The following is a 13,456-nucleotide window of genomic DNA, read 5'->3' as shown; positions in this document are numbered from 1 at the left end:
TCCGTGGTCATGTGGCCGGCATGACTAAACACCAAGGCACACAGAACGCTGTTACCTTCCCACTGAAGTGCTACTTATTTATCTACTTTCAATTTCTTGCTTTCGAACTGCTAGGTTGGCAGGAACTGGAACTAGACATGGGAGCTCACTCCGTCATGCAGCGTATTCGAGTCTCGAACTGCTGAACTACCAATCTTCCACAGCCTGCAGTTCAGAATCTTAACCACTTGAGCCACCACAGCTTCTATATGAACTTGACCAGAAAGTAAACCCCAGCAATTGTGTTTGCTATGCTGACAGTATATATGGTGTTCCTTTTCCTAGAATAAGAACTCTTAGTATTTTTAAGGCTGGGAAGAAGCAGGCATGAGAGAGAGAGAGAGAGAGAGAGATATTTCAATAGGCTTAGACTCAGGTGTCTGCAGGATTTTAGTGGTCATGCATTTATTGCACCAAATCTGGAATCAATTAGATGTATGCAGGTATGAGAGAATGCCAATTTAAAAGAGTGTAGAAGACTGTATAAATTAAAGGGAATGGGAAACTCTTTTAAAATACAAACTATATTACACATTGCAAAACATAATGGTATGGGAAAATCTTTTCCCAAAAAGAAATTTCCTGTACATTGGGCTTTAAGCCAATTGAATACTCTTTATCACATCCCTGTTTTAGCAGATATGCATACTTTAAAGAAAAAAAAGAAAATAATAATAATGTTATGGTGTAATGCTGGAGTCCTCAAAAGTTTATAAGATTAGGCATGGGGTACAGAAACCAGCCCCCCCCCATTTCTCCCATAATACTCCAAATTATGAGCACCCAATGAAGTTGATGGGCAATACATTAGATACAGGGGTCATTTAGTAGAAAAAGAGGTGCAGGAGCTCATTAGTATCACTCATTAGCATAACTTATTTGCATATACCACACCCCCTGACATCACCGGACATGTGTCAGAAGGCAACACCCACTGCTCAGGCTCCACTGGACTGTTTTGGATTGCTAGCTATTGGGGGGGGGACCTACAGATCTCTCCTGGCAGAGGAGGGAGAGCTTGTACCTGAATAAAACTTGGTCTTAAAGGTGCCACTAGACTGTTTTGGATGGGGGTCTGCAATTTACCTGGCTGCTTCTTGCTCTGACTGAGGACTGCTGGGAGCAAGGGGTGGGGCTTGTTGCATGTGCCCGCCCCCTGGGCTCTTTACTGCCGGAGCTCCGCTCCTGTGCGCTCCTGCAGGAAATGACCCCTGAAGATATGAGAAAAGGATGGAGAATTTCACTCAACCAGTAATTAACTGCTGGAATTCAGTACCAGTGGACATAGTGATGATCACAAGCAAAGATAGCTTCAAAAGGATGACACAGATTTGCAGAGAATGGCCATGGTGACTAAAGGGAACCTCCACATTCAAAGACAGTAAGAACAGGATGGAGAATTTCACTCAACCAGTAATTAACGGCTGGAATTCAGTACCAGTGGACATAGTGATGATCACAAGCAAAGATAGCTTCAAAAGGATGACACAGATTTGCAGATAATGGCCATGGTGACTAAAGGGAACCTCCACAGTCAAAGACAGTAAGATTTGAAATGCTACTGTTAGGATTCAAGAGCAGTAGAACGCCTTGGTCTCTGTGCCCTGTTTTCAGGTCTTCAGAGCAACTGAACCAGCAGCTGTGTAAGGTAGGATATGTGGACCACTGTTCTCTTCCAGAAGGGCTCTTCTTATGTTCTTCTGTGTTAATGATTCTATGTCCTAAGGCTCATGGAAGCATAACCTCTGAGAAGGAAATGTCTGCATCTTGCCCATTGCCCATGCATGAACCCTAAGTCACCATGCATAGCACATTGTGCTGTAGCTGCTTAGGTACATTTTAAACCCTTGATGACATATTGTAGGTTATTGTGTTACACAATATTGATCTTCTTGTGTATGCAAAATGTTATTTGGGCTGAAGAACAATATATTAGCTTAGAAAAGAATAGCAATACTAATTACCTTACACAGAGGTAATAAAAACACAGGCAGAGTTGTAGCAAACCATTGTAGAATGTTACCATTAAGGAGCATGAAATTATGTTTACAGTATGCTGACAAAGTTCTACCAGCATGTCCTGGCTTTGGTGTTTGCTGTAGATGAGGTCAACCAGAACCCCAAGATCTTGCCGAATGTCACTCTTGGGTTCCACATCTGTGACAGCTACTACAGCATCCGAATGACCTATCGTACATTGCTGGATCTCCTGTTTAAGTCTCACAGATATTTTCCCAACTATGAATGTGGCATTCAGAAAAACATGATGGCTGTCATTGGGGGACTTAGCTCAGACATCTCCTTCCATATGGCAGACATCTTGGGTCTTTACAAGATACCACAGGTAAGATTTGTGCATGGAGTATTTTAAAATTACACTTCCTTGTCTGGGAGTCATTTTGAGGTTTTGAAGGAGGGAGAGGTATGTAGACAGGGAAAAAATATAGTGTGATGTATAAGAAAGGGAGGAAAGACATGGAAGAGTTACTTCACTGGTCCAGGAGGAACAGCCAGTACTGAATCTTTTGTAAGGTCTTGTTAGAAATGTTGTGGTCATGAGCATTAGATTGCACTCTATTGCCATACCCTGAGACAATTCAATGAGAGCACTCTTTGATGTGGTTCTTTGGTTACTCATTTTGGTTTGTAAAGTCAAACATTCAGCAAAACATATCCTTGTGTTTGAACCATTTGTGTCTCAGGCACGAGAGTTTGAGAATTCTCATATAGTCCCCCACAATCCACTGCCATTGCTTCATTATAAAAGGTCCTGAAAATTAATATTTCAACAATAATGATTTTGTGAGGTGTCTCCTGATGCACTTTGTGGTGCCTGGCTTGGTATCTAATGCTGCCAAGGACAGGTTAGCCTTTGAATTTTGGAAAAAAGAAAAAAGAATCCTCATACATCCATCTTCAGACATTACCTCATGGGAACTGAAGTTATGTTGGGAGAGGAAAACTTACACCCCCATCCCAAAGGAATACAAACTCAACCCAAAAATTGATTTAGGCACCATGAAGGTTATGCAGGAACAGTGTTAAAAATGAAGTAAACAAAATATATCAATTTATTGCACAGTGCACTTAAAACACAAATTACAAACATAGGCCATGAAGTTTGCTTCTAGATTGCAATCACTAAGTAGTCCTGAAATACATTAAATAATACAAATAAAAATCAACATGTTGATGACATCCAAATAAGATCACAATCACCATACACAGGACCAGACGTGTTTTGGCCCAGTGAGCCTTCTTCAGATATACATACACACCAAAAACAATTGTTGGTATAATAAGCATAACCTGGTGTTGATTGATTCACATTTTATACTCTAGACAATTGATGACATAATTAGGATCATGGATATTGTCCCACGATTTTCATGATCACATATAGAAATGTGTGGTGGTACATTATATCTAATGTTGACAGTTCATTCCCTCATGGTGTGCATGTATACTTCAGCAATTTGACAAAATATGCAGTTTTCCTGCTCAATCTGCATGGGAATTAAAGTGAGAGGAAAAACTAGCCTTCCCTATGCAATCATATTCCTCTGTTATGATGAAGAGCTGCTCAGATGATTGAAATGTAATTTATTTACTGAGGCACTGCCTGTCCATGATCCATAGAATATGAAGCAACATGAAATAAAGGTCATAGAAGCAGCTGCATGGACATTTCCTGTTGAGTGGGAGGTTGAAAACATTGAAGGAACAAACCACAGTGACAGGAGAGTTGACTTGGATTTTGAGTTTACCTCCAAGCAATTCTGAAACTTCCTGCAGCGAATAGTCACAGCATAAATGCGCACAAGAACATACAGACATTCTTCTCTCTAAATTTCTTCAAATATATGTGCATTTCCTCATAGCTCACCTATGGCTCATTTGCCCAAGAGGAGAGAAGTACAAGACAGTCCCCTTCCTTTTACCACATGGTCCCAAATGAAGCCCAGCAATGCACAGGAATTGTCAAATTACTTCAGCATTTCGGATGGACCTGGGTCGGGCTCTTTGCTGTGGATGACGACAGCGGAGACCGTTTCTTGCAATCCCTTCAGCCCTTATTTTCCCAGCATAGAATATGTTGGGCCTTCACAGAGAGAATCCCAAACCAAGTGAATTGGGATAACTTATACGACCTTACTAATGTGGCGTCAAATATATATTTGCCTTTTGGTGATACCAAAGCCCATACATTTATCTTCTATGGAGAATCAAGGACAGTCATAACTTTGAACTATGCCATATTTCTAGCAGATTATGGCTACAAAGAAAATATGTCATTGAGAAAGGTATGGATTATGACAGCCCAAGTGGATTTTGCCTTAACAGGCCTACAGCGAGCCTCGGATATCCAGTTCTTCCAAGGGGCGCTTTCCTTCAGAATTCACTTGAAAGAGCCTTTGGGGTTCCATGACTTCTTAAACAAAATTAAACCATATTGGGAATACAAAGATGGTTTTTTCAAGGAGTTTTGGGAACAAGCATTTGCTTGTTCATTACTAAATCTATGGGATCCGGAGAAGGATGATGCATCATGTACTGGAGAGGAGCGCTTGGACAGCCTTCCAGGGCATGTTTTTGAAATGAGTATGACTGGCCACAGCTACAGCATCTACAATGCTGTCCATGCCACAGCACATGCTTTGCATGCCATGCACACCTCTATGTCCAAGTATAGAGAAATATTATGGAGCAAAAGACTTGAATTTCACCATCTCCAGGCTTGGAAGGTAAGGTCATGAACACCCTGGCACAAAATACAGAAACACATATTATTAGTGGACAGATGTACATATGATTCAGTGACAAAATTTGGGTGGTGCTGAAGAAAGATTAGCCTTATATTTTTATTCTTCTTACACTACAAAATAGCTGCATTGCACAACTGTTCCATTTCCCAAAGATGTTTGTAATCTCAGCCTTATGACTACAATATCTTCTTTCTTCCTTTTTCTTTCAAGCAGCTGCACCCATTTCTTCAAGGCATTTCATTTAACAACTCAGCAGGTGAATCTGTGTCGTTTAAAGACAACAGGGGAATGGGAGATGGCTTTGATATCATGAACGTGGTCACATTCCGGAACAAGACTTTTGTTAGAGTGAAAGTTGGAAGTGTGAATTCCAAAGCTCCAGAAGGACAAGGATTCATCCTTCACGAGGACAGAATTGTGTGGCAGACGAGTTTCAACCAGGTACAGACCATAGGGTCTTCTCAGGGACTTTCCATTCTCAGGCTCAGGAACGCTATTATCCTCTTTGGGTGTGTTCAGACAAACAGCTAATCTCACCATTACGTCGGCTCAAATTTGATCCCAGTGTTTTTAATCCATCCTTGCACGACCAGACATCCCCGGGGGGAATCGCCTTACCATGCGCTGCTTCCACTGTGGATTGTCTAGACGGCATCCACCAAAAGACCATTCCAAACGGGTGCCATTTTTAATTGCATGCTGGAACAATCAGATGGGGGAAAGTCTGCGAGTGGCCCATCAGAACTGAAAACTCTAGATTTAACGTGGTATCTTTTTAGTACGGCTCCAAGGCACGGCAAAACAGGATGCTCATGGAAGACGGACGTTTCCCAGATGTTAATGTCTGGACATTACATTTAAATCCATGAGGCACCCGTGCCTCACGCGGATCTATAGAGCCAACTGAATGCACCCTTTATGTCCTCATCCTTTCATTTGTGATCAGCTTCGTAATTATGGCCCTGGTCACACAGAGCATTAGGCATGCTAGAGAGACGGAAGATAGGCAGATTTTCTGGGCGTGATCTCACCGCCACATCTGGGGAGCGTAGAGCTCCCGTGGCGCTCCCGAGGCTTCCCACCGAAGATGTGGGGTAAAAAACTAGTACCTCGGAGGTACTAGTTTCCAGAAACCACGGGGCAAGGGCGGACGTCTGATCACGTTTCCGGTGGTAGTTCCGGCGCTCGCCCATGTCCCCTCGCAAAAAGGGTTTTTTTCCCCAAGTCTCCACGGATGTGCACAAGCACACAACAGAGCATGCACACATTTAAGTTTTAAAAACAAAACACCACGGGAGCTCCACGGGACCTCAGCCCGAAGCCTGATTGCGCAGTTGCGCGTTAGTTTGCTCCAGGGCAAACAGCCACACCTCCCCCCCCCGCATTTTCCTGCCCATGTGGCTGAGGCCAAAGACAGGAATCCTGAGGTTTAAGGAAAGGCTGAAAGCTCTGCCACTAAGCAATGCAATCTTTCCAGAATTCATAATGTCTTCACTCTCTCATGCCTGACAAAAAGCCTTACGGTCTTATCTGTAGGGAGATAAGACTGAACGCTTTTTGCCCGGTGTGAGGGAGTGAAGATGTTTTTAATTCTGGAAAGATTGTAAGGCAAATTCCGGTGATTATAGGGATAAGAGATTGAAGCCTTTTTTTTTTTTACTTAACTACTAACAAGCAAATATGTCTTTGAGGAAGTTCTATGAAACGAATCCTCCAGCCAGTCCCCTGTCAGACTGGGGACTGCCTTTGTATGGGGGGGGGGAACCCTCTCAACATAATCTGAGTCAAGTTTTGTCTTTATAATTCATTTCTCAGAAAGCTTATATGAATAAAAGTATTCAAAAAGTGTACAGCATTATATTTTTAAAGGGTATTTCTTAGCTTTATTGTGCTGTTTATTAGTATTTATTAGGTCTTCTATATATCTGTAAGAACTCAGTGATTTAAAGGTATTTGTTAACCAGTAGACTAGCACTGTAGAAATTATTTTGTTCAATGGACACGGAGGTGTTATTTTTATTATTTGATATTTATGTACTTAGTAAATTGGCATATTAAACAAGAAACTTGTTAAAGAGTTAAATAGTTATTGTTCTATGGTTATTGTCCCCCCCCCCCATTTTGGTATTGCCTCCTGGCACTGGGAGTCAGAGGTTTACTGCATCTGAACATGGATGCTCCCTCGAGTCATCATGGCTAGTAGCCATGACAGACCTGTTCTCCATGAATCTGTATAATCCCCTTTGAAAGCTATCAGTGCCTGTGGCCATCATTACATCCTGTGGCAGTGAACTCCAAATTTTAATGACTCATTGCGTAAAGAAGACTTTCCTTTTGTCCATCCTGAATCTACTGCCCATCGGTATTATTGGATGCCCTCATGTTCCTGTATTTTGGGAAGGGGGGAGTTCTGTCTCTCCAGTCTCTTTACCCCATGCATAATTTTATAAACCTCTTTCATGTTCCCCTTCAGTTGTCCCTTCTCTAAACTGGACAATCCCAGGGTCTCCAGCCTTTCCTCACAGGAAAGGTCCTCCACCCCCTGCCTCTCATTGGCATTCATTCTGTGCTATGCTCAGTTCTGTGTTAATCAGGGGTCATTTCGTAGAAAAAGAGCTAGGGGAACTCATTAGCATAACTCATTAGCATATGCCACACCCTCTGACATCAGGGGCTTGGCGGTGGACCTGCAAGGCCGGCGGGAGTCCGAGGAAGCCCCACCAAGGCCCTCCCTGGCCCCAGTCAGGCAGGGGTGGGGAGAGGCGGTGAGGAAGCAAGTTACCCTCCCTCTTCTCCTGCCTCCTCCTTGCTGAATGAGGGCCAGAAGCGGGTCAGCCAGAAGCAGGGGGTGTGGCTTCGTTGTGTGCCCCCCCACACCTCACCCGGGGGAACTGCGATCCCCCACGATCCCCCCCGAAATGGCCTCTGGTGTTAATACTTAATTTTGTTGTGGTTATGAACACTTCCTATTACATCACACTGGTATGTTGAGGTTTACTGTTCTTACACTGTAACAAACCATCCCTATTTTTTAATAATCACTGTAGACAAAACATGAAGAATTCTGGTGAACAAGGCATCGGGGCTGGGTGGTGAGCAAATTGACCTTTGGGTGTGAGCAAATTGCCCCAGTTACCTCATACTTCTGGGACACCCTGCTAAAGTGAGATGTACCATTGACTACCCCTGTTTCCTAAATCATTTGAAAACAATTGTATATTTTACATATAAATCCAATAAGGTGGTCTCTCCCATGCCTTCATCACAATTTACTAGGTTTTAAAAGAATCACACCTCCCCCCCCCTGGGATTAGGATCTGGGTTGAGTATTCAGGCAGTTTTTGGTAGTCCCCAAGTTTCATTCCACCAAAGCAGTGGTGTTGCCAAAGCTGGGGATTTCCTGGAGATTTGGTTGTGGATCCTGGGGAGGTCTGACCACAACAGGGCTGTGATGCCATAGAGCCCACCCTCCAAGGTAGCCATTTTCTTATGGAGAACCAATCTCTTTTGGGGACAGGTTGTGGCTCAGTGGTAGAGTATCTGCTTGGCATGCATCTCAACTGATCTGGCAGAAGGTGAAGTGAGAGACCTAAAGCTAAAACCCCAAAGAGCAACTGCTAGTCTGAGTAGACAATACAGACGTCAATGGAACAAGGGGCTCAGTCAATAAAGCAGCTTCTTGGGTTCATGTGTTTTGTAGTCTGGAAATCATCTGTAATTTCAGGACAATTCCCAGGCCCACCTGGAGGTTAGAAGTTGCAAAAACACTTTGAGCCACCAATAAAGAAATGCTGCCTGATTGTTAAAATTCAATGTTTGTTACTATTACCTTTTCCCTGATCACATGAGCAGTAAATAATGTCTTGCTTCTCCCACTACAGTTTTTTATTGTTTTTCAGGAACGTTGGCCCATTTCTGTGTGTAATGACTACTGCCACCCTGGTTCATGGAAGAAAAAGAAAGAAGGGGAGACGTTTTGTTGCTATGATTGTGTTCCTTGCCCAGAAGGGAAGATTTCAAGCCAGCAAGGTAGGTGAGGTATGATGCAATCCTATGCAGACTCCCAGGAGTCTATGCCAGTAGAAATCAATGGGCTTTTAATGGACTATATCTGCATAGAATGTAACTGGAAATACAGCAGCATCAAAGTAGATACTTTCATTGTCTTCCTTTTACACCTCCATCCTAAGGGGTCGCAAGATTCCCAGGCAATCTCCTCAACCCACTTTCCTTGTTGAATACATGTATGTACATGCTGCCAAGTCACAACTGATTTATGGTGATGACACCAGCAATGGACATGCAAGGCAAATGAGTAGTAGAGATGGTTTGCCATTGACTATGACCTTGGTCACACGAGCGGGATAATCCTCAGGGGACGGGAGGCTTTTAGAGCCAGAGCAACAAGATGCACAGTAGCGTGATCTCACCTTCCCCCGTGGCTCCGAGCCCAAGCCTCCAGCAGCCGATCACACCATGTGAGGCAACACAGCAGCAAGGTGTTTGTGTGCATGCATGGGATGCCGAAGGGTGCTGGCTGCAATGGGCTACCAGCGCTTCCTGATCAGATGCCCGCTCGTGCTGCGCATTATGAGGAAAATAGTACATGGTTCCTGGTAGCTTTTAAATCCACATCTTTGGACCGAAGCTGCGGGTTAGAGACGGGAGTGCAACGATTCCCAGATGTTATGGTATGATCGCGCTGCTTTAATCCGCAGGCAAGCCATCTCTCTCACGGGGCAAATTCTCTATGTGCCCGGGGCCTCTGTAGAGTATTCATTTGTAATCTCCCATCAAAATACCAATCCTGTTTAGCTTCCAAGATCTGAAATTGGGCTATACTATACCACTCCACATTCCTTTACATACAGAAACAAAAGTTGAAATGCCATGAAAACCATGCCAGGTCACCCCTAAATCAAGACTAGATCTAATGCCTAGATTGCAAAACTAGATCTAATGGGTGGAAATTACAAAGGAGTCATTACCAGCTAAATATCAGGAGAAACTTCCTAACTGTAAGGGTGCGTTCAGACGGGGCATTTGCAATGGTATAGGTGCCAGTTGGAATCGGTGTACTTACCGGCGTTCACACGGCGAACATCTGCTTTCCGTCCCTAACCGTTGCAAAGGGCTTTAAACTAAGTCCCCAAGTGGTGGTATCCTGAGTGCAGCAGTTGTAATCACTTTACCCCATCTGATCAGTCTCCACCGTTGTAGAGCCACTTCCGTTCGGAAGCCCGAGGCTTCTGATTTTCGCCCACCATTTTTTTTTTAGGTCAGCGATATGCGCTTGGGCAAAGCTTCGCCCCGGTGTTTGTTTTTTTTTAAAAAAAGAAAAGGTCCTTAGTTTAACGTTTTAGAGGAGTCCGGGACCTCAGGGAGGCCAGTTTGCTCTTTAAACTTTAAAGGTAAGTCCTCTCTTCAGGGCATGCTTTTCGGGACGGGGTGTTTTGCGCATGCGTGAAGATCGCCATTCTGTGGATGGCTGCCTATGCACATGCGCAAACTGAGTTAAAAACAACAACAACCGCCGATGCCCACTGTGTGTGAATGGGCATACAGTGATGGGCTCCGCAGACAGGAGGTGTGATCACATTTCAGCCGGCATAAACTGCAACGATTCCAACCGATACAGTTTATGCCGGCTGAAACGCCCCATCTGAACACAGCCTAAGAGTGGTTGAACAGTGAAACAAACTGCCTCGGGAGGTGGTGGATGCTCCTTTGCTGGACGTTTTCAAGTGGAGGCTGGACAACCATCTTTCAGGTATGTTGTAGGGCTGTCTTTCGGCTCTGCTCCTGCAGAGTACAGGGGGTTGGACTAGATGACCTGCAAGGTCCCTTCCAACTCTAACATTCTATGATTCTATGAAAGGTCAGCTTCAAACCCACTTGTCATACATATAAATGGATGGGAGAAAGACAACCATGTAACAAATGGGAGACATGTTTGGATCTCACAAACAGGCTGGCAAGAAAATAGGTCACAGTAGTACATTGATAGAATGAAAATATAAAGATCCCCAGCTCAACCACAAGGTTTGTTGGAAGTGTCAATGCTTCCATGGTACACCATTTGCCTTGCATGAATAAGGTCCCAGATTCAGACTCTCAAATCTCCAGATGAAAGGTAGAAGGTGACATGAATGACTTCTCTAAATGAAGAAGTGCCTCTGGTCAGAGTACAGTGCTGTCTTTGAGAAAACCAATGGCCTGACCTGGGATAATGCAGGTTGATGTGTACAGCGATGATCACTCCTTCTGTTCATCCCCCTTAGACATGGTTGAATGCATTGAATGCCCAGAAGATCAACATTCAAGTAAGGACAAAGATGGATGCATCAACAAAGTGATAACCTTCTTGTCATTTGAAGAACCTTTAGGGATCGGTTTAGCTTTCCTTGCTGTTTCTTGTTTCCTGATCACAGCCTTCGTGCTAGGAGTTTTTATTAAGAACAAAGATACCCCCATAGTCAAGGCCAACAACCGAGATATCACCTACATGCTCCTCGTCTCCCTTCTGCTCTGCTTCCTCTGTTCTTTGCTTTTTCTTGGAAAACCAAGCAATGTGACCTGTTTCATCCGACAATCTGCTTTTGGTATTGTCTTTTCAGTGGTTGTTTCTTGTGTGCTGGCCAAAACCATCACTGTGGTTCTAGCTTTTATGGCCACCAAACCAGGATCTGGCCTGAGGAAGTGGGTTGGGAAGACACTGGCGAACTCTATTGTCCTTTCCTGCTCCCTTGTGCAAGCAGGCATCTGTATGGTGTGGCTAGCGACCACTCCCCCGTTTCCAGATTTAGACATGCATTCCATGGCTGACCAGATTGTAGCAGAATGTAATGAAGGGTCTGTGGTCATGTTTTATATTGTCCTGGGTTACTTGGGACTATTGTCTCTCATAAGCTTGATTGTGGCTTTCTTTGCCAGGAAGCTGCCCAACAGTTTTAATGAAGCCAAGTTCATCACCTTCAGCATGCTGGTCTTTTGCAGTGTTTGGATGTCTTTTGTCCCAACCTATCTGAGCACCAAAGGGAAATATATGGTAGCTGTTGAGATCTTCTCTATTTTGGCCTCCAGTGCTGCGTTACTGGCTTGGATCTTTTCTGTTAAATGCTACATCATTCTTCTGAGACCTGATCTGAATAGCAGAGACCAGATAATTAGGAGAAAGAATTAAAGTTTTTATGACTCCTATCATATATATGGAGAGTCTGTTGACCTACGGGAGGAACATCACACACTTTGACCCAGCATTCTAGAACTCAAATGTTCAATACAATACAATACAATACAAATAAATAAGTAATATATGAAAATGAATAAGAGAACAAAACTCATACATGTCATTTTATGACTATTCTTCAGTCATGTGCATAGTTTTGTTAACAATTTTGCATTTTCACCAGTATTGCTCTATCTAGTCATACAACAGATTCTTTCCCCCCCCCTCCCATCAATCATTCTTATATTGATAAATGCTGGTAAGTAAATGGGTGAATGACTCAGTTCATGAAGCACTTCTCCAGCTGTATTAGAAAATGTTGCAAATGAGAAAAAAAAGTCATGGCATTTCTGGGATATTTATCACATACAAAAGCACTCGCTGCCCTGCACTTGTGTAAGACATTAATAAAGATTCCAGACAGGAACTTGATGTTGAAATCTGAGGTACATCATCTTCCATACTCAGTAGGGGTGTACACGAAGATTTTTTTAATACTTCCATATATAGGGCTCAGGGGGGTATCTCACCCTAATTTCTTAAGTTCATATAGGACACTGCTGGTTCAGGATTTAAATTAGTATGGTTTTGGGGGTTCCAATACATTTGGACCTAGTGATTTTCAATGAGGAATCTACTGGAGGAAAATAGGAATCTACTGTGGAATGAGGAATCTACTGGAGGAAAATGAGGAAAATAATGATTTTCAATGAGGGATCTACTGGAGAATTTGGAGCAGCCTTTTGTACAGATAATGGCACCAAAATTGCTCATAAGATGCTCTTTCCTCTATTCTATGCACTCCCCAAGTTTCAAGTGAATTGGACTGAGGGGTTCAATTATACAGATGCCCAAAATAGATCCCTCTCAAAGCAGGAGCAGTTCTCTCTGTTGACAGAAAATGGTGCCAGACCCTGGAGTTATGGGGAAGGGGGCTGTCTGCAATCATTTCATGTCCATACTCTTACAGTGACTGACTGACCTTTTTAAAAAAAACACGATTTTACAGCCCGGGGCCGTTCCGGCCGTTAGGGCAGGGAGAGCGCCTTTGCCTCCCAGCCAGAAGAGGCAGAGACTTAGGAGGGGGCGGAGCAGTGGAGGCTTAAAGCCTGGCTCCACAGCGGCAGTGATGCAGGTTTTTATGGGGGTGAGCTGTGTTAGCCAGGTTGGTCACTTTCGTTAGGCAGGATGCTATGCGGTATACAGATTGCAGTTCAGTGAGCACCAGCTGACACCCCTCATTTGGGGTTTAAAGGGGTCCTGTGAGTACAGTCTTTGTGCCTTGCGGCATGGGGCGGGGAAAACGGACTGCCTTCAGGACGGCCCTGTTTAGATCCTCTCTTTGAACCTTGCGGTTTGGGGGATGGGGCTACAGGGTTGTCCTGCCATGGCTAGCCGGCCGGGTGGGGGGCCCTGTAGTAGG

General features: G+C 43.8%; 1 protein-coding gene across 1 annotated transcript; it reads left to right on the top strand.

Moving 5' to 3' along the window:
- Positions 1–2,092: 2,092 nt before the first annotated feature.
- LOC107112343 (vomeronasal type-2 receptor 26-like) lies at positions 2,093–11,988 on the top strand. Its single transcript, XM_015413465.1, has 5 exons — positions 2,093–2,383; positions 3,921–4,784; positions 5,016–5,246; positions 8,705–8,834; positions 11,087–11,988. The coding sequence occupies exons 1-5, from the start codon at positions 2,093–2,095 to the stop codon at positions 11,986–11,988; spliced, it is 2,418 nt and encodes an 805-aa protein (XP_015268951.1).
- Positions 11,989–13,456: the final 1,468 nt, after the last annotated feature.

This window comes from Gekko japonicus, unplaced genomic scaffold (assembly GCF_001447785.1).
Source record: "Gekko japonicus isolate JY-2015 unplaced genomic scaffold, Gekko_japonicus_V1.1 scaffold146, whole genome shotgun sequence".
Taxonomy (NCBI): Eukaryota; Metazoa; Chordata; class Lepidosauria; order Squamata; family Gekkonidae; genus Gekko; species Gekko japonicus.
Note: the sequence above shows the minus strand (reverse complement) of the source record. Positions and strands in the feature narration are given on the sequence as shown.

Coding starts and splice junctions, on each gene's coding strand:
- LOC107112343 (XM_015413465.1), top strand. CDS start 2,093: ATGCTGACAAAGTTCTACCAGCATGTCCTGGCTTTGGTGTTTGCTGTA. Junction 4,785..5,015: donor ACCATCTCCAGGCTTGGAAG/GTAAGGTCATGA, acceptor TTTTCTTTCAAG/CAGCTGCACCCATTTCTTCA. Junction 8,835..11,086: donor GAAGATTTCAAGCCAGCAAG/GTAGGTGAGGTA, acceptor CATCCCCCTTAG/ACATGGTTGAATGCATTGAA.